The sequence below is a fragment of the Caloenas nicobarica genome, chromosome Z (assembly GCF_036013445.1).
Source record: "Caloenas nicobarica isolate bCalNic1 chromosome Z, bCalNic1.hap1, whole genome shotgun sequence".
NCBI classification, from domain to species: domain Eukaryota; kingdom Metazoa; phylum Chordata; class Aves; order Columbiformes; family Columbidae; genus Caloenas; species Caloenas nicobarica.
Window position 1 is genome coordinate 12,904,852 of NC_088284.1, and position 25,032 is coordinate 12,929,883.

A 25,032-nucleotide genomic window follows, 5' to 3' on the forward strand; every position below is an offset into this window, starting at 1 on the left:
CCACTGCTTATAGAAAAGCGACTCCTGCTCTCTTCTGTCAGAAGTTTACCCTTGTGACAGGGTATAATGCACAGACAGACTACCCGTGGCATGCAAGCATGGCAATGGGGAGAGATGTTACCCTTCTTCGTTTTCCCTGAGGTCATTCTGGTGTGGGGGCAGCACCATGGTTTGCAACAACTTCTTGCAAAGAGTCCCAACTCAGCTCATCGCCTCCCTGCTAGAGTCAAAGCCAGTACAGGCTGCTCCACACTGCAGAGCCTTAGTAATTCTGACTTTTTATCTTCCCTTTTCTTTAGAGATCAGCAGGAAATGCTTCTTTTGCTAGAGCTTCTCATGATCTGCAGGGAGTTGCTTCATAAGCAGAAGAGGCTGCAGAAGAATCAGCTCAGAGACTCCCCCTGAACTGCAAAGCTGGTGTGAACTGTGAGATGCTCAATGCAGGCCCTCACGCACAGACAAGATTGTAGCTGAATATGGAGTGAGTCTTCTCTTCTCTTAACCAAACTACAAGGATGCAACTGCCCATTAAAGCAAAACGAAGAGGCGAGCAGCACCTCTCTTTGTTACAATTACAGACCATGCCTGGGTAAGCACACCGTTATCACCACTGTCCTGACAAGATGTCTCCATTTGTTTTATCATTTTACAGTAAAGTTTGTTCTTGCTATTAATGATTTCTATCAATTTCTGCTTGCAGTGGGAAAAGTGCTGTATCCAGAGGTAATAAAATCAGAATGTATCTAGAATGTACCTCTGTATCCAGAGGTAATAAAATCAGAATGTCAACACCACACCAGCCACTTAACCTATGCTGTTTTTTTTTCCAGTGAAGTATCCAACACCCTTCTAAGTGTTATGAAAAACCCACACAGCTTCTCCAGCTGCAGTAACATCCTCTGTCCCACACAAAGAGCAGATCGAATATGCAGAAAGTCCAGGGGTGCTGTGGGTATAAACCACTTGTCTCTAAGATGCCTCTAACTGCAAAAGGGACTGAGAAGAAACTTCCTTCCATTAGAGAACGTAAAGGAAAAGACAGAAAGTGTACGGGGAAAGGGAACAGAGCCATTACTTATCCCAGGACAGCACTCTGGCACAGGCTCACACAGAGATGCTGACCCTGGGCGCAAATCCAGCGCTGCCCGGTGTCTCTGCAGCGTGCTGCCGCGGTGGCATCGCTCGCCCCTGTGCCCCACTCGTGGCTGCACCCTCAGCCGGGGCCAGCAAGACTGAAGGGCAGGCATCAAAACCAGTTGTTTTCAGACCGGGACTGATGGGACACCAGGAACTTCTTTTCACAGAAGAAAACTCAGAAAAGCAGAGATTTTGGCAGTAGGTTTAAACTGATTGCTTTGGATCTGAACCTGCCACAGCCCACTGTATTGCCAATTTGATATTTCTCAGAATGGAAGGACTTTCCTTAAACCTCTGTTTTACCAACCCACAATGCCTGCAATGCTTAACCAAAACGCAGGCTTGAATGTTAAAACCCTTGCGTCCTTTGAGCCATACAAAATATAACGGCATAGATAAACACATCCCTTTCTTCAACTGCTTAGCAGCTGCCTGGGCTGACTCCCTTCTGGGTGGACTTGGTTCTTCTGGTGTGGGTGGATGGGGTCCCACTGGCACCTCCTGACGGTTCAAACGACCCCATTCCCTCGCTAGCCCACTGACAAATGAAAGCATTCACACACAGTTTTCAAGAGAGCTTAGCATTCCTCCTAAAGGATGCTCAGTCCTTGGTCCAGTAATATCTGCACTTCTACAAAAAGAGATCGGGGCGGGGTGTGGGAATCACCAAAAATATAGCTTGTTAGCTGCTCCTGCGGCAGGACCAGCAGCCTGCCCCAGAGCAAACAGCAAGGGCTCAGCAACCACCCCAGCATGAATCAGCAAAAGGCATGAATCAGACCTGTAATTCTGCAATTGCCCAATGACAAGTTGCTTTGGTGCGCGTATTATTTTATTTTTGTGTGCTTTTGAGTGAATGTAACATAAAGGTTGCATTTAGAGAAGAAACTACTTAAATGAGCCTTTTAATCAGGAATAAACTGAAGCAGAATGGGATGTAAGCAAATGCTTACATTAATTTCTTTTCAGGAATTCCCTTCAGACCTGATGAAGTTATTTTAATATTGGTCAAATCTTCATCAAACCAATCTCATTTATTACACCACAGGCCAATAATTTAGAAAAAGGCTTCAATACACAGAAAAATGAATTACCAGAGCTTATATGAATATGTCTCACATTCTCAAATGTATTTTGACAGCTGCTGTTACAGCTAATGAAACAATGAAATATGAATGTCACAGAGTTAGTGACTTGCTTTGTTTAAAAGATTAAAAAACCCCAAGCCCAAGAACCATCTAGTCAGCTAAGCCCAAAATTTTCTTGAAAATGAAAATGACATGTTAGAAGGGCATCTGCCTAAAGAGGTCTGTAAAGTGTTGCAAGGCACATGCACGACCAGCAATGTAAACCAAGGCTTGCAGAAGCACGTTATAAAATCTGCTTGCCATCCTTTTAATGAGCACCTCAGGGAAGCCGCACACGGCGTAGCCACCAGGGACTGTAAGTGGCAGCAATGAGAATGCAGAAAAAAAGATAAACATTTGCACAAAGATCGAGCAGCCCACTTAAACTGACTGCTCAAAAACCTGCAGATTTAGAAGATTACCCCTTCATTTTTTCTTTTGCCTTACTTCAAAATTTCCTTCTAAAAGTTTGACGTAAGATGGATAGTTAGTAGAAAATATAATCTTGAGTTTTCAGCAAATACTGCTTGCTCCTTCATCACTAAGGATAGCATACTCTTGAATAGAGGTTACTTTTAAAGCAAAAGATACACAGATACACAAACACAGAGAACACCCAAACTAAATATTGCTGAACTGTATCAGTTCTAGGAGCAAAATGTTTTCCTGCCCACATAAGTCTGCTGCTGAAGCCCCTCCACATTCAAGATGTATTTCTGCTGATGCTCTGCTAGAGGGGTGCATAGAACAGAAGCGGTACCTCTGATACCTGATAACACCTGGACCCCTTGGGACTGAAGGCGCTACTCTTTAGCTTATGCAGACTGTTTATAGCCCACTGGTGAAGAAGACCTTGGGCTATTTTCTACTATTGTGCCCTACTTCCTAAGAGCTTTGTTGGCACAGCTCTGCCAATGCAACTTCTCAACTGGCTGCAAATAAAGAGCAGATAGATGTAAGGGGTTTTTTTCTGCTCTTTGGGTTGATTTCTTTAGCCATACCAAACCAGCCTGCTTTGTTGCAGTGTGTAACTTGAATGCTTGCAGAAAGCAGCTCAAGTTCAAGGACGTGGTCTCAAAGACCTTTTGCATACCAGGACTCCCTCATCTTTCTGATCCTACAACCAGGTGCCACCTGTGGCTCTGGAGTGTTACACTTGCGTGGCATTTCAAGGACACAGGTTCATGCAAAACATAGGATATCTCAAAAAAGGGGCATAACTGGCATGTGGTAATCCAGTCTGAAAGACAGAAACCTCCAGCCTCTTGTGGTGTTTCTCGCGGATGGCATTCCTTACATTCCACCAATGCTTTTGCTGAAATGTAACTTTTTGTCTTAAGCAGGGAGACTGTTCCTAACATGCCCTTGATTGCAAAACCACTGAAGAGACTCTTTACAGAGCTGCTCCATAGTTTGGGCATGATTCTTCAATGGATCAGCACTGTTTTCCATACAGCATCCAAGCAGAGGTACGGCAGTACGAGTCTTTAAATGCAGCCCCTGGAAATGTTTGTGCTGCACTGATTTCCACGGCTGTAAAGCTGGAGATATGAGTTATTTAACTTCTAGACAGGACTGACTCTTTGAAAAGTGTTTTGAAAGTGCTGGAAACTGTTCTGCTGACAAAAACCCCTGTTACTGGAAATGTTCTCCTTTGGAAAATTCTGTTTGCTGATTTAAACAAAACCGTTGACGTTCTCCATATCAAAACGAACACTTTATACAAGTTCTCATCTGTGTTTGGGAAGAATTTCAGCCTCCTGCTTTATGTTCAGGCTGCAAATACAGCACTTCTCCAGTGCTTCATCACTTGTGTTACTAACTATCCTGACATTCAGACAGGAAAATGAAAATTCGAATCCATTCATCAGCGCAACGTTTTAAATGCAAGCCATCTCCTTCACCAGAGGCACAGACAAAGAATAATTTAGCTCAACGTTTCACATACTGATGATAAAGAGGAATTTTTATTCCATGCTAACTTTAAGACAAGGTAACTAGTATAAAACCAAAGGTGTCTGCAAACAGAGGGATATTTTTCCTTTGCATCCTATTCAAACGCTATTTCTTTCTGCCAGTGTCCCAAACCTAGAAATTACTCCCATACAGATAAGCAAACGCTCAACTTACTCAGTGGAAACAGAACCCAGAGCAAGGCACCCAGTCTTGATTCAAGCATGAAATCAATGGGAATAAGGCACTTAGAAGGCAGTTTGCTCTTGGAGATGAAATACCCTGTTGTGATGCATTCTCATTCCTCCACTTCTTGCAGAAGGATCTCTCGGTTTGACTTCTTCCAAAACAAAGACGTGTTTTGAAGTATGCTTTGCAAGAACAGGGATTGATAACAACCCCTCATATATATTTTCCTGTAATTGTTCTTGTTTTAGTTTTAAAAAACTAGCAACAAAGTAGGAAAAAGGAAAGCAAAAATCTTTTGAAGGTAGAGAGTACAAAATCCCTCTCCTATGTAGAAATTATTCTATAAAACTTACAACCTGGTGATCTAAGCAAGCCCTCTGAAAACATCCCTTTGCCATTTGTCACTAGTTTTTCTTCTTTTTCTCCCCATTTTGTCCAGTTTCAGCTGGAAGAGCAGCAGCTGTGCTTAGTTGGAAGCAAAACCATTTTACTTAGAATCACTTCAAACTGCAAGGAGGTTGACTGATGGTGTTTTGCCATTCAGAAAATGTCAGCCCATTACTATATGCAACACACTGTAACAGGGTATGACCTCATGTACAAATGTCAGAAGCTTCCTGAGAATTTTGCATCATTCATAAAAACAAAGAAAGTGTAAATCAGTGGTCCGCTAGCTCATCTCTCCTCCCTTTCGACATAACTGGTCTAAGCAGGCAGTTAACTTAGCAGAACAAAATTAATGAAATGGTCTGACTGAAATACTAACTGAGATAATATATGAAGTGGTAAAACCTCTATAAAGCTGAAGTTACAACTGAAACGTGGGTAATAGACTGCATGTGTTCTAAGATCACCTCTGACATGTGGCTGGGAATTTAATAATCATTTTTGTTAGAGATACAGGTTTCCAGTGTTTTGAAAATTCGGCTGTAAAATCCTTCTTTTGATCTGTTGGTCTTCTACAAGGACTGTCACCTTCCTGTAAAATTTCTGGATTAACAACACAGAAGTCTTCACATAGATCTCAAAAAATAATTATGGGCTTGCTGCAGGAGTTATTAGGTGAAGTTTTACAGTCTGCATTATACAGCAAGGAAGATTAGATGATCCTAATGTTCCCTTCTGGACCTAAAATCTATAAACATGTGTTCTTAGAAAGAAAACAAAGCTCTGAGAATGGTTATCATTTCAACAGCAACAAATGAAGAATGAGCAAAATATTACTTGCTCACTTAAAACATGGACGAGAGTTCTCTTTAACAAATAGCAATCACCAACCCTGCAGAAACGTGCCACCAGTACAGAAAGTTCAGCCCAGCAATCAGTACAGAAAGGCGTAAGAACGTGTCTTTTGCACAAGATAACACTTGGCAGCATCAGCAGTCAGTCCTTTGGACAAGTGGGCCATCGTCTTCAATACTGCCCACAGCCTGGTGGCTGACTCGGCACTCACACAGATGACAAAAAAGAGACAAAAGCCCTCAAACCCTCTGAGGACTGTGAAAAGCACTAGAAGAAAAACATCATAGGACTCTGAATCATTGACTAACAGCCTGTGAATATTATTTTGTCTGTAGACGGAAAAAGTAAAAGCAGCCATCTCCTCCAAAAACAGGAATAAAAAAAAAGATGCTGCTTCTAAGAAGTGCATGAAATGGGTACAGTCCTGCTCACATGTTCAAGTTTCTCATAAAAATATTGGTGCCTCTTTCACCCACTAGCTCCCTGCTATGGAAAAACACTTCTTCAGAGTCTGGAAAACATTGTTTGATTTCAGTAAATTACATCTCACTGCTTGTCGGTTTCTGATTGATGGTGTAACTTAGGGAACAATATCTGTGTGTGGAATACTGTCTGGAGAAGCAGTCAGGGATTATTGAAAATACAGTATTTATGCAGTTTAAAAATCAGTGGCACATTACACACAACTTTGTTTTACAGTGATGAAAAATTACTGAAGTGCATTTGGGAACAAAGGGTATAAGGTCTTTTGTCTATTTGTAAGAACACTCAACTGGTAAGACTTCTTAGTGAGTTAGTAGTGATGGATGCAAGAAAAAGTGTCAACTGCAGTTGAGCAATAAGCCAACTGCTTTGCTGACCAATGGGCAGAACGGAAGACGTCACTGTTCAATGGTGGTCAGAAAAGAGGGAAGAAAATAAAATTGAAGAAAAGAGAAGGAAAATGAACCAAGGATCACTGATTTCTCTAAGCCACTTAAAACTACTGGAGAGGGAGGAAAAGTCTGAAGTTTCATCACACCATGTGTTGTTTCGTCATCTATCTGATATGTTGTTAGTTGGAAGACTTTCAGAAAACAGCCACTACAGAAGAGCAGCCACCTCCTCAGCATAAATCATTCTGGAGTTACTGAATTCAAGGTCTAAGTGCTGATTTACACCAGCCACAAGTATGACTTTATAAGCACCTCACCTTCCAAAACTTCATTTGCATCCTTAAGGTCCTGTCATGACACAATGACCATATTTTTCATCACAATAAAAAAATGCAACAGACACTAGGACTTCAGCCACAGAAAGGCCATGACTGAAAACAACTACAGAACCTATATATCCTTCCATCTGATCTAAAGAGGAGAAGATTAATTTCAATGTATAAGCACATCAGAGAAGCAAACGAGGATGGATGCTGATGCCAGCAGTGTCATTCTGTGAAAAAAAAGCAAACAAAACAATAAACCACAACAAACTGCACAAAAATTTGGCAGGTGTGAACTAAATGAAAGGAAACACTTCACACAGGCCACACAAAACTAAAGTGCCAAATCCATTGCTACAGAAAGATGAAAAGCCTGAGAAGTTCACAAAATGGTTAGCTCTATTCATGAAGTGCATGTCTGCTCCTGGTAACCAAAACCAATGTTTCAGGGGCAATCAACAGCTCAGGATGCCTTGGAATGCTGTAGGAGTGTGAGGATTTGGGATATATAAAGTAGGGCCACCCTGCTCTTTGTTTCTCTTCTCATTTCTCTAGCACCTCTTACTGTCTCATGCCAGGGATAGGGAAGCAGCTAGGCAGAGTTTGTTCCAACATGGCCATGTTAACACCTGTGTGTGCACTCCACCTGCTGCCACAGCAAGGAACAAGGAAGAGAGAGAAACACTGTGAAAACCACCGTGTAAATTCACCAATGCCTTCTTGGAAATTAAGAGTAATCTTGCAGATTATAGTAATCATTACGACAACCAAGAAACACTGGATGTGAAACGACAAATTCATCTGCAAATGTTTTAAATGAAGTAATATGGTGTGATCTGTGAAAGCAAATGAGGAAGCAATTCTGCCAAGGGCTTCACAACATGGTTGCGACAAAGGAATAGTTCCCATACATGGTTCAGAAAGGAGAGCAAAGGGTCAGTGGGAGGCCTGTGGAAAAAATCATGGACAGCATTTCTGAGAGGAAAAGAGAGGAAAGATAATTCCTTGGTTGGGGCAAAGATATCTCTTCGTTCTTCTGAGAGAGTTGGTTGGTGGTGGGCACCGAAGATGGTACCTCAAGTGACTCTTCATACAACTTAGGGACATACACATGAGCAGAAAGGTATCGCCTAACTGCGCTCCTGAACCATCAGACTTCTGTTGGTGAAGTTTAACTGAAGTCAGTTGGTGAAGGGTTTGGAGGGGAAGCTGTATGAGGAGCTGCTGAAGTCACTTGGTTTGTTCAGCCTGGAGGAGACTGAGGGGAGAGCTCATGGCGGCTACAGCTTCCTCACAAGGGGAGGAGGAGGAGCAGGGCTGAGCTCTTCTCTCTGGTGACCAGTGACAGAACCCGAGGGAATGGCAGGAAGATGTGCTGGGGGAGGTTTAGGTTGGACACTAAGCAAAGGTTCTTCACCCAGAGGGTGCTGGAGCACTGGAACAGGCTCCCCAGGGAGGTGTCACAGCCCAAGCCTGACAGTGTTCAAGAAGCATTTGCACAATGTTCTCAGACGCATAGTGTGAACTTTGGGGTTGTCATATGCAGGGACAGGAGTTGGACTCAATGATCTTTGTGGGTCCCTTCCAACTCAGGACATTCTACGATTCTGAAATACACGCTCGTACTACTGTACAATAACAGCCCTACATTGCCACCACACTACAAGCCCTCCAGAAATTAGACACTGTCTTTGTAAACACCTACCTTCTGACATCTAGCTTCCTTCCATCAGCAAGCCACATCTTCTGGATGCTTGCCCCAAGCCAAAGTGGTCCCAGATGCCCTGGTGGGTCCACTTACCTCTTGCTTTCGACTCCGAGTAGGAAGGGACGTCCTCAGAGGTCAAGATCTGGGGGAGGCATGTGGGACCGCCAACCCCCTGTCCCAGGTAGGAAGTGGGTGGGTAGTAGGAGCACATGCGGTACTGCGAGCTGACGGCATGGCGGCTCTCCATGCCCTTCACCTGTGGAGACAGAAGCACAACAGCAGCCTGTGAAAGCTGAGCTCCAGCACCATGTGGACACCCGCTGCCCCACACGCACATGGCTTTGAAGGAGGTCACGGCACATGGATGGGAAGTCAAGTCCTGACATGCTGGCCTTGGGTTTTTGCTTTGGTTGGCTCATGGTGTGCCCACACTGCTCAGCTACACATGAGCTGGCATGGTGTGCGATGTGACCTAGCAGCAGCAGCACCACCACCAGCATACCTCTGGCTGGTTCATCTTACAACAGGTGAAGCTGGCACACGAGCATGTATCCTTCACTGCAAGGAGCCTCCTGGCAAGTCCCCTCCTTATGGCACAGACACCACCATGGAAAGCTTTCCAGACCTCTTCAGCTGCATGCACCACGCCAGCAGCAGAAGTGAAGTGTCCGTCCAGCCCCTATGCCTTCTCAGAGACTAGCCCATCTCAGACTGCTGATAACTGCTCTGCCAGGTGGGCAGCTGAGGATGACAGTCCTACCAACTGACTCACTCAGGACATGCTCCACAACATCTGAGCAGTGACACATGCACAGAATACATCACTTTTCTTACAATCCAGTGAGATGGAAAAATATTTTCCTGATTTATCTAAAGAAAACAAGTTATGGACAGACTACACGGGAAGCCTGTAGCGGAGCCACAGCTGGACACTAGCCAGCAGGTCCACTGTGTCAGCACGGTGTCCACCAGACAACCTCTTCTCCCTCCTGCAGCCAAGTTGGCAGCACTCAGAAATCAAAATTTATCCCACTCCAATGCCCTGAAATCATCCAAACTGATCTCCTCAGAGAGGTGGTAATGGTTTTTTAAATTTTTGCTTATGAAAGAACTACCATCTATTACTATTTGTTCCGAAGTCCTACCATGTAACATGCTTACAGTGCTGAAAAAAATGCAGCGAAACACTTCACAAGATCAAGATTTTCAACAGGAAAGGTAACACTATCTGGTCTCCTTAAGTCTACCGGGTGGTGAAAGATCTTAAGACGGAAAGCTCATGGGCAGAGAAAAAATACCGCCGTTTTGCACCAGCTGTGAAGGTAGCTGTACCAGCAGCAACGCACACCCAGCTATGCCATTAGATGTGCCTTTCCAAGCTGAAGTGCTTGACAGCCTTTCCAGCCGTGTCTCACCTCGGTTAGTGGAGTTCTGCCCCCTCCACTGCGATTCCCTCGGGCCCCAGCCAGCCACACATGCAGCTCCGGCCCTCAGCCCTTCCCGAGCTGCAGAGCTCAGAGCTGGGGAGCAGCAGAAGCAGGGGGTGAACCTGGTGTCCCAGGCAGCCACACCACCCCAGCAGACCCCCAGGATCTGGTCCAGGCAGGAAAAGCCACCCCCACCTCCCAGCGAAGCAGCTAGAATGCAGTCACCCCTTGTTTTCAAGGGAACCCTTTAATAATTCAATATTCATCTTAGTACGCCTAGCTGGAAATTAGATGGCCCAAGTCACATGAAATCCTGCTGGTGCTCTCTGAGACGGAGATCATCCTGCTTTCCACGTGGAGTCAGGTTTGCAGAGAGACCGGCGGCTGTTTACAGGAGGCAAAGGCAACTCTGCCTGCCTCCTGACAGCAGCACAGCCACACGGTATTTGCACATGTACTGAGGGATTGGCAGGACACACTTTTAGTCTCTGAAAGTGTTTTTCTATTACAAATTAAAGCAATACTTAAATGGTGATTTTTCTACCATCCGCACCCTACACATGCAGAAAAGTTCAACATGCGTCGAAGTTTCATCCATGATAAATAGTAAATTGCTGTTAAAAAAATTTATTGTGTCATCCCAAGCAAGCCTGAACTCAAAAGAGTCACTGACGTCCTCTCTTCTGTACTGAAAAAGGGCAGAAACAGAAACAGACAGAAACAGACATCTGTGCTTTGCACGGACTGCCTCAACAAAACCCAGGCTGCCTCTGCCGTGAAATTATGGATTAACAATACAAACTGCCCAAAAGCTCAGCCCAAAGGCCATTCTGCATCTGCATATCTGCACACCTCAACAGCTCTAGAGGCACTGGGAAAAAAAAGTTAGTGAACTCTCCTCGGCCTGCCCGTTTGCAAAGACCGTCTTCCATCCCTTGGTGGGGCAGGGCTGTGGACGGCACCCACGGTCCTCACATCTCCACCTCTCCCTTGTGCAAGTGCACACGTCAGAAAAGGTCACCTGCAGGAGACAGCATTATTTCAGCTGTCACAAAATGGAGGGATCACTCCCTGGCACTGGAACAATCATGATCCCCTGCATGTTTCCTTTCCCTGTAGAGTGGATGCAGTGGGTTTTCTCCATTTCTTAAAAAAACCAGCTCACTTAAAATCTCTGGATGCAATGAATTATTACTACTAATATTATTAGTGTGTGGTAGCTGGCTAGCAAGAGACATGTTTTATAATCTTATTACCCACACCAAGTCTACGAACCATGGTTCAACCAACAGCCAGAGGCTTGGCTCTGCAAAGAATATGTTGTGTATTAACCACTGGAGAAAATCTAAAAGCTTTTGGTTTTGTTTTATTAAACTGTTTGGAATACACACCGCAGTAAATCTGAACCATAAGGTTTCCTTTTTATAGTGCTTAGCAATCCTATTTTACAGTAACAGTAAAAAAAAAAAAAAAAGCCAAAACCCACAGTCATAAAAATTCTTGACCTTAGCACTGCATTAAAAAGGGGGCTTAGGAGATCGCTACCCCATGAGGAAGGGCATTTGCTCTGTATTAACTCCTGCAGCTCTACAAAGTCCTTGCACATTCTGGGTGCCAGAAAGGGAGACAAGAACATCCCTGGGGAGGCCCTGCAATATTCAGACTATTTCTAACCCAGGACAGCTCTTCCTTCCAAACACTGCAACCAGGTGCCAGGTTTGGGATCATCCCTGGGGGAATGCTGGGGACACACAAGGCTCACAGGAGGAGATGTCTGGCTCTCCGGTGTCTCCTCCTGCTTCCCTCGCCCCTTCCAGCCCTACCGCAAGGCCAAGACAGTCAAGGGCTGGGATGGTCCCACAAGCCACTCTGGTTTGTACCACCACAGGCAGAGCAAGGCACGTTTTAGATGAGGAACTGCTCTCTGCAGAGAGCAAGGTGAACTCCCGAGCTGCTCATTTACAGTGCATCCCCTTCCAGCCACACATTGCTGGTGCGCTGCTGCAGGACTGATTCACCAGGTACCTCAATGACTGCAGTGGGAGACACAGGTCATTGGGGAAGCACATTTGGCCTGTTGAACATTTACAGGTTCCTCTAAATTGTACAAAACAGGGCACACTCAGTAGCTTTTTAAAGGACATACTGCAAGCAACAGTGGGATGCTTGTGATTCATGAACAAATAAATATGGTCTGATTAAAAGACCATGCACGCAGTGGAAATTCGTTCCCTGTTCCCTTGAAAAGCCAGTATGGGGAATCAAGAGGCGGATGCAGCACATCCACAAACAGGCAAGCTGGAAGCATGATTTGTCTGTCACTGAGCACAACAGTCAGGGCAGCCCTACAGCACTGCCCAAAAGTGACAGAATACACAGCAAAAGCCAGGGGAGCATAAAGAAAGTGCTCCTGCATCAGTTCAGACCGCTCCTGCAAAAAAGCTTTCTTATCAGCTGGTGGAAGAGTAACATAAAGCCCAGCTCCTCCTTCCAAGTTCCTGGCAGCATCTGCATAACCTCTACACATCTTCTTCATGGAGGAAGACCCGAGGAGAGCAGGTAGCTAGACCAGAGACAGCAAAGAAGCAATGCAGGCACAAGTGGTGGCTCACTTTTTCTTCCAGCTTCAGAGACTAGAAAATGGTTCTGTTCTTCCCAGATGATTTATTCAGACAGAACATCACTTGGGTAATTATTTTATTTGCAGAAGCTGCCAGCCGCAATCTCCTTGCAAGCATGTCAGTGCTAATCTTAGTGGCACCTTCACATTTTGCAGTTGATCCTGACTATGGGGCTTACTCCCAAGAAGGACATGGAGGAGGAGGAGGTTGTAGATGCTAATCTTGGGTGACAAGGGCTACAAAAAATTCAGAGCAACAGAAGAGATCAAAGCAGTATCCCTTGGCTCTGCCACTGCTGTGCCATGGGATCTTGGCCAAATCATTTTAGCCAGGCTTTCCATCCCTCTGTCTCACCCATGATTCACCAACAGCTACCTCAAAATAAAAACAGTAATTATGGAAACACCAGAGAAACTCTCACAAAAGTTTTAACATAGCCTCCTCCTTTTGACTTGATCTCAAAAATAAAGCCAGCCTTAGGAGGCATAAAACTGCATGTTACATTTATGTGTCATTGCTTGTAAACAACAGAATCCATGGGCTGTTTTTCGGCATAAGGCAAGAAGGCATCAGCTGGGCACCTGGGTGGAAATCTAAACATCAGGAATCTCAGCTCTGTCACCTGTGGGCTGCGTGACTGTGGGCAAATTATTTAACACTTCCTTGCCTCAGTTTCCCCAGCTGTAAACCAGGGCTGCCGCTCCCCTCCCACCTCGCCATGCTACCGCCCATGAGCTGACCCCTGGCAACTACTGCTGCACTCACGCTGCCCAAGGTGGCTTTGTTTCACTCCTAAAACCAGCTAAGCATATTTTCCAGCACGAGGGAAAAACGAGTCTATGATACCCTGCCTTGACTAACTTTGATTCTAGCACAGAAAATACAAGAGACATCTATATCTGTCCCTCCTTGATAGACAAACTTAATTAACCTTTGCTATTCTGTTCCAACCTATTCTTTTAGACAAAGGCAGTGACCCATAAACAATATGTTACCATCAGAATCTCAACTGCGGTGACACCTAGAGATATAGCCCTATCAGCAGTATCGGAAAATAAACCGCTTAGATTAGCTCCTCCAAGAAATATGGATTGCATTCATGTCACACATGAGCTGTCAGAAACATTAGGATACTTTTAGCATAAATCTGTAGTGTGAAGGGTATGTTATGAATACAGTATATAATACACTGCTTACACATAAAATTGGGATTGTGTCGGGTGACTTGCACCATATTTACACACACGTTTTATACATTTTGCACCTATTTCTGGAGAGTTAGACTGCACATTTATGTAAGAAGACCAGGCTTACTGGAGGAAAAACTGTGCCAGAAACTAGAAACAGGTTGCAGAAGTTCAAAAGAGCAATCTTTTTTACTAGCAAGCAGCTATTCTTAAGAGATCAAACTGCTAGCTGCCCTGTCATGGCCACACTTTTCTGTATTTGGCAAAATACAGTTTAATATGTTTGCTACTTTTTAATAAATCCTTAAAAAGTATTTCCTACCTCAGCAATGCTACATATTTCACTTCCAAATGGTAAATGTAATTCCCATATTAGAAAATGAGCTAAAATTTCTTAGTCTGATTCTCACCCATATTTAATTTCAGGTTTTTTACTCTAAACTGATTTAAGAAAAGAACAAAAAAGTTGAGGTTTTGGAAGCGAGAATATTGTTTTGCAAAGCTGTATTAAAAACAAAGCAGACAAAAACCTCACAAACACACACAAAACCAAAACAAACAAACCTCAGAGCATGAAACAGAAATTACATAAAATTCTGAAATTTGTCCAATACCTCCTGGTCAGCCTTAACCTTTCTCCAAAGCCAGAGCCCTGGAGTTACCCAAGTAACAAAGAAAACGCAGCCACTAGTCCCCACACGTGGGGGCACATTCTACATCTTGCAGATTTCTTATAGTCTGTCTGTAGGAGCCAGAAGAGTTTTAACACTTTTTGGGGAGGATGTCGACCCACAAGGAGTCCCAATTATCCTTATGCTGCGGGTCAAGCACCAGCAGTTTTATTGCCAGCTTGCAGAATTAAACCTGATTAGATTTGGATGTGTCCATCCAGGTTTTACTTCTGTTGTGGCAGAAAATACTGCAGTCACCCCATCGTTTTCCAGTTGCTGTCCCTAAGTGGGTGGCAGCGAGATGGGTTTCAGAAGCACCAACTTCCACTGTACACCAGCGTGCTCTGACCTGTAGTACTAATGTTGGTGAACTCATTTAACTGTTAATTGGATTGAATGCACATAAATTCCTGTTGTAATGAAACAATTATGAAAGCTTCAAGGGAGGGTCCAGATGCTCACACAGAACTGGAGTGAAAGGAGATGCACAGTAACCACCACATCTGCTACATTTCCTCTCCGATCTAAGCTTGTCTTTCTTTCAGGTGCAACATCAGATATCTGATCAACTCATTATCTGCCTTAGAGCTGGCAAAAGCAGCAGAACATAAATGACTGAACGCATCTTGACCAAAACTATCATCTTCATTAAGCTTCTGGGAAAAGTATATACAAATGAACAAAACCTACACAGAAATATCTAAAAAATTTGCAACTCTATGAATCCACTCAAGTATGCGAGTCTCTGCAAAGAACAAAGACTAATGATAACTGACATTAATCTACATTAAAGATTCAGTGATTCATCTTATTTGCCAAGGCTCAATGATGCTTTAATCCTCATCCCATCCCACACACATGCACATGTTTCCTCCCTGGTTTTTCTCCCTTGCTCCCTAAATTCTGAAACAGCAGGCAGCTGGGCTGTTCAAGGCCTTGTCTGCATCCAGAAGTTATCTTACTTTAAGTATGTAATTCTCCTTGTGTGATTACAGTTATTCCAGGACAAGTGAGCCTCCACCCACAGAGCATGGAAAAGGCAAGTGTCTTGTCTACACGGCATAAACTAGGATACCTTCCAGTGAGCACATGGGTGGCTTACACCAACAAAGAAACCCTCCTGTGGGCTCACAGCTCAGCAAGCTGACCTGGTTTGCTTACAGCAGGCATTGCACAGCTATCATTTTGGTAAAGAAGAAAGAATAAAAAACCTTGATCAAAAGAGTTATAGCACTACCAGTCACATAAGCAGACTCATCCCTACCAGAAGACTGGTTAAGAAAGCCTACGCATGTAAAAAATAAACCCAGTCAGCAGAAGCAGGCCAGCAAAAATCCCTGTGTAGGTACAGCTCTGTGTTTCCTCTGGAGAGAAGCAGCCCCATACATTTGCCAGCAACGTGTAAGCAAGGTCTCATTCCTCTCTGTGGATCACGCTTTGAAACTCATTCTGTATCTCCTTAACATGCTTGACAGAGAAACTCATTCATGCTTCTCCATTTAAGACTACATTTCTGTGATCTTCCCTTGCTGGTAACCTCCATGTGCAGAATCAATGTTTAACCACGTGCAGCAGCTGGGAGGTCTTACAACAAACCACCCTCAGTGCCACACAGTGTATTACAACCTCAGCATCACTGCACCCACTGTCATCAAACGTTATCTAGTCCAGCTCTCACTAAAACATTTTATGATTATTTGTGCAATGTTATGCTGTCATACCAGTATGCAAACCCCATGATTAGCAACTCTTCCAGAAATAACAGTCCTTCTTGCAGACCAGCCTCTGAGAAGGTTTGTAAGTTACATGACACTGACAGTGAACTACACCTTGCCCTACTGAACAGGAGAGCAGGTCCAGGGCCATTAAGAAGCTCGGGAGATGTCACTTCTGCAGGTAAGAAACATTACTTCTAGTCTCTCTGCACAGACATCTTACCAGAACAGCACTGAAAGATCCCAAAAGTTTGGTCAGGAGAAATGAAAATCTTAGGTGAGCTAAATCACTAAATTCACATGGAGGTGAATGGAACCACGCAACACATCCTGCAGATGGGAATGAACACCCAGCACTTGAAGCCTGCTGCTGGAAGGAAAATGGTCCTTTTTGACAACAACCACCTCTTCTTGTCCTTAATCACCTCTTTGGTATTCCACTAATTTGAGTAGCACCTAAGCAAAAGTTAGTTACAGATTCTGCATAGCCCCAAGAGAAAACTGCATGGAAAACACATTCTTGCTTTTATTTAAGTGGTGTCAAAGCTCCCACAAGAAACAGGCAATCTCACAGTGAGACCATGGACCCTTTAGGCCAAGACTTCCTACACATACAGTCTAGTTTCAAATGGCAGTACATGACAATAGAACCAACAGGACACCATCTTCATTCGAAGGTTTAACATATCCTCATGTATCTCTTCCTCAAACACTATGTGCTGGGATAGTCAATACTTGTGACTTACTTTCCTGTTTCCCAAGCAAATAAAATCACAGAAGTCTCTAGTGGTTGGAGAAACGGTGAAGTGTGGGACTAGCAGCCTGCAGAAACGTTATTTTCACAAGATGCACATTGCTGTCCCTCATTTGTGTTGTGATGGTGTCTATAAGCATCAGCTCTGCAGTAGGTTCCTACAAGTTAGGTACTGAAAAAGCTTCAGAAGTAATTTTCTATCTGAAATATTCTATAACATTCCAGGTTAACCCAATCAACCAAAATGAAAAAGCTAAAAAAATGCCGGCACCTCACCTCATTACCACACACAAAATCTATGCCCAGCTTGCCTCAACTAATTCTTCCACTGATCTGGTGATTAAATTCAGCAAATAGAGAGGGTGCTATCAACTAACCTAACTGAAAAAGCGTACCTCCATGGATTTGAAGGTGACTGTGGTGAAGCCTATCAACAAACTGAGAGAAGAAAGCTCTCATGATGTGGGCTCACATCGCAAAAGGAAGGGAGACAGCTTTTTTCCCCCCATGCAGCTGTACTCATGGCGAAAAAGGGACATGGAATAGTACTAAATGCATACTGAATAGCACTAAATGCATACTGCTGTAAAGCCAAGATCTTAAAACTCATGGACCTGCCAGCTGTTGCACCAGGAGGCCTCTGCATTTTCAGAAGGACGTTTCCATGAAAAAAGTGTCTTATGATAGGAAAGCCTCACTGAAGGTGATGTGGACTGCTACAGTAATCACCCTGGTCTTAGCTTCATTTCCTTGGTATCAGAAGTTAAAATGCCCTTTCAGAGCTGGTCCCTGTGCCAGAACTGTGAGAGGAATTCCCTGTCAGCAAAGAGGACAAACCACCTGCTCCCTTCAGAAAGGAGGCTTTGGTGGACATTCAATCTTTTGTTGTTGAGTGGTTTCACAACAGAGCCTTTGCAGAAGCAGCCTGCCTTCTTTTGGTGCTCTACAAAAGAGCTCTGCCCTCTTCTGCCTTTGAACAAGGGACATGGCTGTATGCTGACTCAGAGGTTGTAGCCTCCCGAGTTCAATCTCAGACAGAAAGGCACCACTGCAGCCCAAGACCAAACAGTATCAGGGTCACTGAAATGGCTTCACTTATTTTGCCAAGAATCCCATGCCTGGGTAGATTTCCCCTTTTTCCAGTCTCCGATGGGTACTGAGTTGGAGGCTACAATTACCGAGTCCTGGAGTGAGAGGGCTCGATTTGCTTTGTACCCTAACTAATGACATACACAGAACTCTGGTGTGAACCTCTGCAGCGCAGCCTGTAACTTCAGCTACTCACGTTGAAATTGCAAGACTTGGAGCTGACACTGCCAAAACACACCATGAGCAACACACCATGTCACATTCAACCGACTGCCACCAACCCACTGCACAACAGCATGGTCTCCTGGGTCACTGCAGTGCCTTGGATGTGACGAATGGAAGAGAACAGGTTCCTGAGGAGCAAAGCCTTTCAGAAATGACATATGAAGCTCCCAGGATGCTACATTGGGTAATTCAGTTAGACTTCTCTGGAAAAGAGCCCATAATCTACTAGGACGTAACTCAAAACATAAAATCAAGTGGGTGCTCTTTATCTGTACTTGCAGCAACCCACCTACACCTGTATCATCGCTTTCATTGTGCCACCTGTTTTGGCTAATTTTCCTAACGTGGGTTCTAATCACACCCTGGAATCTGGTTCTATTTTTGCACTGCCATGAAACCAGCAAACAGGAGGTCAGAATCAGGCCCAAGAAACAGCTCAGCGTCCACTTCACTTGTCTGTGTAACACCTCTGTAACATCATACCTGCCACTGTTTTCCCGACTGGGTTTGCATGTATGTTGCTGGGAGGCTTCGAAGGCTGTTTTTCATGGCCGACCCTACAATCGTACCCCCCGTCTCGCTTGAGGAAGGCTCACTGGCCACTGCCATTTGGTACTGGGAGTAGTTGTACAGGTTGTTATAGTAAGGATACAGGGATGGCTGGTAAAAACTGCTGTAGTAGGTGGAGTCCACAACCAAATCAGACGTGCTCTCCAAGTGCCCTCTGCTGGGGATGGAAGGGATGTCCTGAATGAGCATCCGTCCCTCTGGAAAAGAAAAAAACAAACCATTATGAGACAGGAGGCTCCATGAAGACCATTACCTTTCACCTTCTAATGAGCTACTACTTGTCCTGAAGGCTGGACAGAAAGTAGTAAATAAGAAGAGGCAGGAGTTGAAAGGGAAACATGGCTGGATGTTTGGTGGAAACTCAAGTGGACTGATGCCTACTCAAAGGCCAAGACTACAACCTACACACACTGCAAAACAGGACAAAACCAACTGAAGGTTAAGACAATGCTCCGAGTCCTCAAGCAGCATCAATTGATTTGATGACGATTCACATCAGCCCTTTATTATTTTTAAATTTTAACAGTGTGCTAAGTCTCTTTTAACTCCCTCAAAGCAGAAAGGCTCTAGCTACAGGATGACCCCTCTTCAGTCAGTGTCCTGCACGTGAGAGGACACTTTCTATGCCTCTAAAAAGGACAAACAACCACAAGGCCAAGAGAAGCTACAGGAGAAAAAGCATCACACCATCAGCCAAGGTGTCTGAGAAACCCACATGCTACCTCTGAGCAATGAGGCCCTCAATCCTTGCCCAGCCTCCATAACCAAATTTAGCTGCCATTTACCTACAAAACCACAGAGCAGAACAAGCTTCCACACCACTGGCAAAAGAGGAGGCGGAGGGGATTGCTGGTGACTTGCCGCCTGCTCTCTGCAGTGCCTCCAGACCCAAGGCCAGGTGGCTGCTCTCCCTGCAGGCTGTACCCACAAAGGTCTGCCTCCCCATTGCTCCCTACAATGGGAGTATTTCTCAGGGGATGCTGTAAGTCCTGTTTTCCTCACTCTGGTGTCAGCCAGTGCCTTGCGATATTTGCAAGGCTGAAAAAGGCAGGCGCTTGTCAGTACTGTTTCACAGTCGAGCACTCTCTGACATGCTGCATCAGCTACCTGGCCAAGCCAGACAGAGCAAAAAACTGCCACAACCTTAGAAAGTCTAAGCACACAGTGGATATACATTTAGATCCCAACACAGGAGCAACTGTAAATCCCACCATCCCTGCAGCTCTGGTTCTAGCTCGCACCCTCGTAACCTGCTCTGTACCAACCTTTACGATGTTTGCAGCATAATGATCCCTTCTGCAAGGAGCTCGTGCTCGTCCCATGATGTTGTCTAACTACACTGTGGAGGAGAAAAGCATGTAGCTTAAAGAATACTGATGAGCTCTCGAGACTATCGGTATGGAGATGAAGCAGCATGGACAACAGGCACATGGGAAACAACAGCTCTAAGAGACGTGTTGCCTAGTTTGCTTTGTGTCTTTCTTTTGGTATATCTGTACCTTGGCTACCTTGCAAAATGAATATGGTGGCATTTAACAGCCTCTCAGAGTCACGGTAACAGCTTCCACTGTACTATGTATTAGCTGCGCACTAGATGCAATGACCTATTTTACCAATTATTGGCATTTACAATGCAATTCTGTTTCACTTCTTCAACTGTAATGAAAGCTCTCTGCAATCATGGATAGTCTCCTTCCAGGTCACTAAATTATATAGTGCCCTCATTCAGCGTTTGCTGGCATTTTGTTGACCTAAATGAACTATATTCATTTATTAGTAAACAGAGTATTTTATGCCTCCTGCATCTGATTTTTCTGTGCCTCACCCCTATGCAAATGAGAACCAAGCCAGCTGGCCTTTTTCATTTCATTACTGGGAGTACCTCTCAAATTTGCACACAGAATAGGGGAGTCTAAAATGCCACAAAAGACCCTTCACAGTTTTGGCACTTCGATATATTAATGAAATTTTATTATTGCTACTATTCTGCATCCAGGCAGGCCTATCTTCAGGTCCTTTTGTCAATTTCTTTGATACAATCAGAACTTAGACCAATCGCACTGAGAAGCCAACAATTCTGATAAATCACAGCATAAGCCTGACTTCCCTCCCGAAACTTAGCTCCCGAATAAAGCTGTGGTGCAATTGTTCTGTTTTTCATGCTGTAAAATAGAAGCCAAAAGTAGAATCCTCCAACATGTTCCCTGCCAGGATACAGATTTCACATGAGACAGAGCTACGTGGGGCAGCCAGGAGGCTGCAGGACTTCTGGCAGGGCTATGTTGCACAGATGTGCAATTTCTCTTGAAATCTTTGCAGTGTCTTTCCACTTGCAGTGCATTGTAAGAAGGGATAATACTTTCCACTAAGAATACTAGCACCAGCAAGATGGAGCCTCTTTACACCTACAAATCAAAGGTGAGCTACACTGAGGTATCCGCAGCTAAAAGGAAGAGGAGGGAGAAAGTAGGATGTTTTCCTGCAAATTTTGGAAAGGTCTCGTGCACTATACTTCCCAACATGGGACGAGATGGGCTAGACCAGAACAGAGACCTGCCCATAACTATCCACAAAAATCATACAAGCAACCTTGATGACTCCCTGATGTTGCAGTGGCTGGTAGCGCTACAGCTGCCTCCTGATGAAAGAGCAGTGGCTGCAGTCTTCCGCTATATTAAGTGGGAGAAAAAAATATGCTTTTCATCTCTTCTTTTCTCTCTCTACCTATCTGTGGTGGGGGCTACCAACATTTGCCACCAGAGGTGCAAAACAGTTGACTTGCTGCCATCCGTTGCGGTTCAGTGCTCACCAGAACAATCCTCTGCTTTACTTCAGCTGTCCCCCTGCTCTCCAGTAGCCTCTACAGAACTATCAGCTGCCCTCTCAAGACTCAGTGCTGCATCTGTATAGCCGGTCACCTGCTCATTCAGCCACGCATGTACCCATACACATAAATCCCCAGGTGTCAGCAGCCTGGGGCATTTTTCTGTTATGAATGCAGAATTATGGAATCCCTGGTCTTCGCATCATCCCTGGCACATAACCCTTCTGAGTTGCAGCCACACCACAGTGGTGTGCTCCAGCAGATCAGCAACAAAAACAGGAGCCATGAGAGAAGGCAAAAGTGCAGGTGAAGGGACAGACATACCCACCTCCATACAGAACCAGGACTCTGGCAATGGCATTGCAAAGACGGCCAGAAGAGTTAATTTTCTCTAAATCCCAAGCCACATCATGCTTCTGAAGATGGAAGGACTGGCAACACCTGACAAAGAGCAGGAGAAAGCTGCCACATGCTTCAACTCATACTATCCTCCAAATTTAGGACATGAGATTTTCTTTGATGCACGCTTTAGGACCTGTCCCTGCTTTTTTTCTGAAGCATCTGGAGGAGACTTGGTGCTTCACCTGGGAGAAGGGAGCCATCTCATACAAGACATAGCTTTGTGCCATCTGGACTATGGGCAGATGTCAGGTCAGACCAGGTCGAAGCACTCCACAGGTCACTCTAAGCTCCTCACAGTCCCGAAACTGCCAGCCTGAGGGAAGGATGCTTCTGGGGAACTGAGCTCTTGCAGGTCTTCAGCATGCAATGGGTCATGGGCAGGTCTGCAGTCCAGCTCTACTCTCTTACCCCATCCAGCCTGGCTGAATCACATCATCTCCTCCTACTAATGCATACGTCGTACATGTACAACACCTACAGAACATGCAGAACTGTAAATACCTTAAGGGGAAGGAGTTTTGCTATTAATGGAGGAAGCCCACAAAGTCTTGACTTTTCATCTGAGCAATGAAAGCTCAGGAAGAAAAGCAGTTCAGACCAGCCAGCACCTACATGGGGTACCTTCAAAGAAGTGCGAAGTGCCAAGGGGAGCAGAATTAAAGGCCAAAGAACCCTGCTAAACTGTCCTAGGGATACAAGGCATTTGGAGATCTGCACAGAGATTTCATGTTTATGGCATGCCCAGGGGAGTTTTTGCACTATCCATGCTGGTTCTCTCCACCTGAAGTCTGACAGCCAGCTGGCGGGCAACCACACTGCTTCTGGGCTGCAGCACCCTCAGGCATGGCCACCGTTTGCAGAATAGGGCAGATCTATTGGAAGCAATGGCTGCCATTAAACTTTAACTAACTGGGGTTCCTCTGCTTGGTCTTCGGCCTGTGTCCAGAATTCTTGACTTCTACCTCTGTCTGAACCTTCCTGCAGCCTCACCTCCAGATGCTCAATGAGCAAGGTGTCCTCCTCAAGGGAGGCTGTCAGCCCACGGCTGTTTTCCACCAGCAAGGAGAGAATACCAAGGTTAAGAAAGCAGCTTTCAGTTGTTTGTTTGTGGTTTGGGGTTTATTTTGTTTGGTTTTTTGGGGGGGGGTGGGAGGGAGGCGGTGGTTGTTGTTTGGTTTTTGGATTTTTTTTCCCCTAAATGTAATTCAGCACAGACGAATGGCTCTGCTGGCAAGGAGAGGGCCCTCCCATTCCCCAGAGCTCACCGCATTACTACACCTGCACGAGGGGCAGCCCTGGGGTTCATTGCTCTAAGGGGAGCAATTTTCCAGATAAATTAAGCTCTCAACCAGGCAACTGCTGCTGTGCTGTCAGACTCCCACTCTGCCCCTCCACCTGCCCTTCGAAACAAGAGGGCTGCTGCATCAACTGGGCTCAGTCCTTGGCTGTCTTCACCTTCCACAGGGAAACTGGGCTCCTCAGTCTTTCCCCTGCCACTAGCCACAAACTTTAACATTTTGCAAGTTGCAAACAGGACATGATTAAAAATATGTGAGTGAACCTGTGCAAGAAGGAAGAGAAACCAGAAAAGCAAACCAAAAAAAAGAGTGGTTAAAATTCTTGCTCAGTTTTTGGATCATCAAATCTCCAACGTAGGGCCATCAGAGGCTCTCCACATGTGAGCAACACTCTTGCAGTGAGACAGCAGCGTCCCTTCATGCAGCTGTGCCCTTGGATCTCTAAGCTCTTTTCTCTGTCTTTACTAATTCTTGTACAGAACTGATGCTACTTTTTTTGCACTATGTACACAGTGTGAAATATGGCCCACTCTTTCATAGAAGATCAATATGATGCACGATAAATACTGCTATTGATCTTGCAGTGTTGTAGAGGACTCTCTAGCTCTACGGCATATTAATAGTAGTTAACCAGTAATTCATTTCAGGACAGCTGGGATTTTCTTTTAAGGAAGGAGAGTTCCTGGGGTCAGTTACACATATGGGCCCTATACATTCAGTAACCTATGAGGGGCTCCTGTCTTCACTTAGCAGAGCATGGTGAAAAACAGTGGTCCAGTCCTCGGTTAATGTAAACCAGTCTCAGACCATTTACTTCAATAAAGCTATGGTGATTTACACGAATTGCGGATATGCATGGAAAAATCAACAAGAAGCCAGTATATAGATCATTCTTTCCCTTCTTACTTTTTAGGAGAAGAAAGGAGAAATGTCACGGAATTTACAAGAATTTCTGTCATCATCTCTATCCCACAGATCCAAACGTGTATTTAAGCCTACACACCGAGAAATGCAAACACTGAAGTTCTGCCTGTAACATCCACTCATTCTCTATATAAACATGGAGTATTTTCTACTCCTACTAGTACTATTAAGGGCCAGTTATACATCTTATTATACAATGATAACAGTAATTTAAACATGCCTGGGAAAGTCTCTGATGCTGAGGACAAATGACACCGAGTCCATACTGTTAGACTTTCTCAGCATCCACAACAGGCCAGAAGCACCAAATTGCCTACTGGGAATGGTTATTGGACCACACGTGGTAATGTGGGTAGAATATTAGTCAGCATGGGACAGACACACAGCAGGAACTGTTTTAAAAATCAGGATAGCACATATAGTCACGTTTCAAAGTCTTGGAGCATGCAGTGACATGGTTCAGTTTACTCACATGGCCATAACAGCTGATCAGTCTCCATATGATTGTACATTTCGGAAAAGGGATTCTGTATATGCAGTGTGGCAATTAAGATCATTTCATGGTCTGCATTTATTGACGTGAGTTCTTATGGTTAGCAGTTTTTACTTCTTCTGTGCCTAGAGACTACACATACACACACAAGAAAATTAAGAACTCTGTCTACTCAAGTAACCCATTTAGTAAAGGAGCAGGAAGGTATAGCCATTGCCCAGTGTGCAGAGTTCAGCTTCTGGCAGTTTATATTTCCTTCAGTTTTCAATTCAGAGTGA

General features: G+C 44.7%; 1 protein-coding gene across 2 annotated transcripts in view; it reads right to left on the reverse strand.

The window, feature by feature from the left end:
- Positions 1-25,032, reverse strand: part of DMRT1 (doublesex and mab-3 related transcription factor 1) — a 62,057-nt gene that overhangs the window by 19,133 nt on the left and 17,892 nt on the right. For both annotated transcript variants that reach the window (XM_065657144.1, XM_065657146.1), the window contains 2 exons: positions 18,727-19,010; positions 8,648-8,810 (listed from right to left, as the gene is read on the reverse strand). In XM_065657144.1, coding sequence (XP_065513216.1) covers positions 8,648-8,810; positions 18,727-19,010 — 447 coding nt within the window. The remainder of the gene's footprint in view (positions 1-8,647; positions 8,811-18,726; positions 19,011-25,032) is intronic.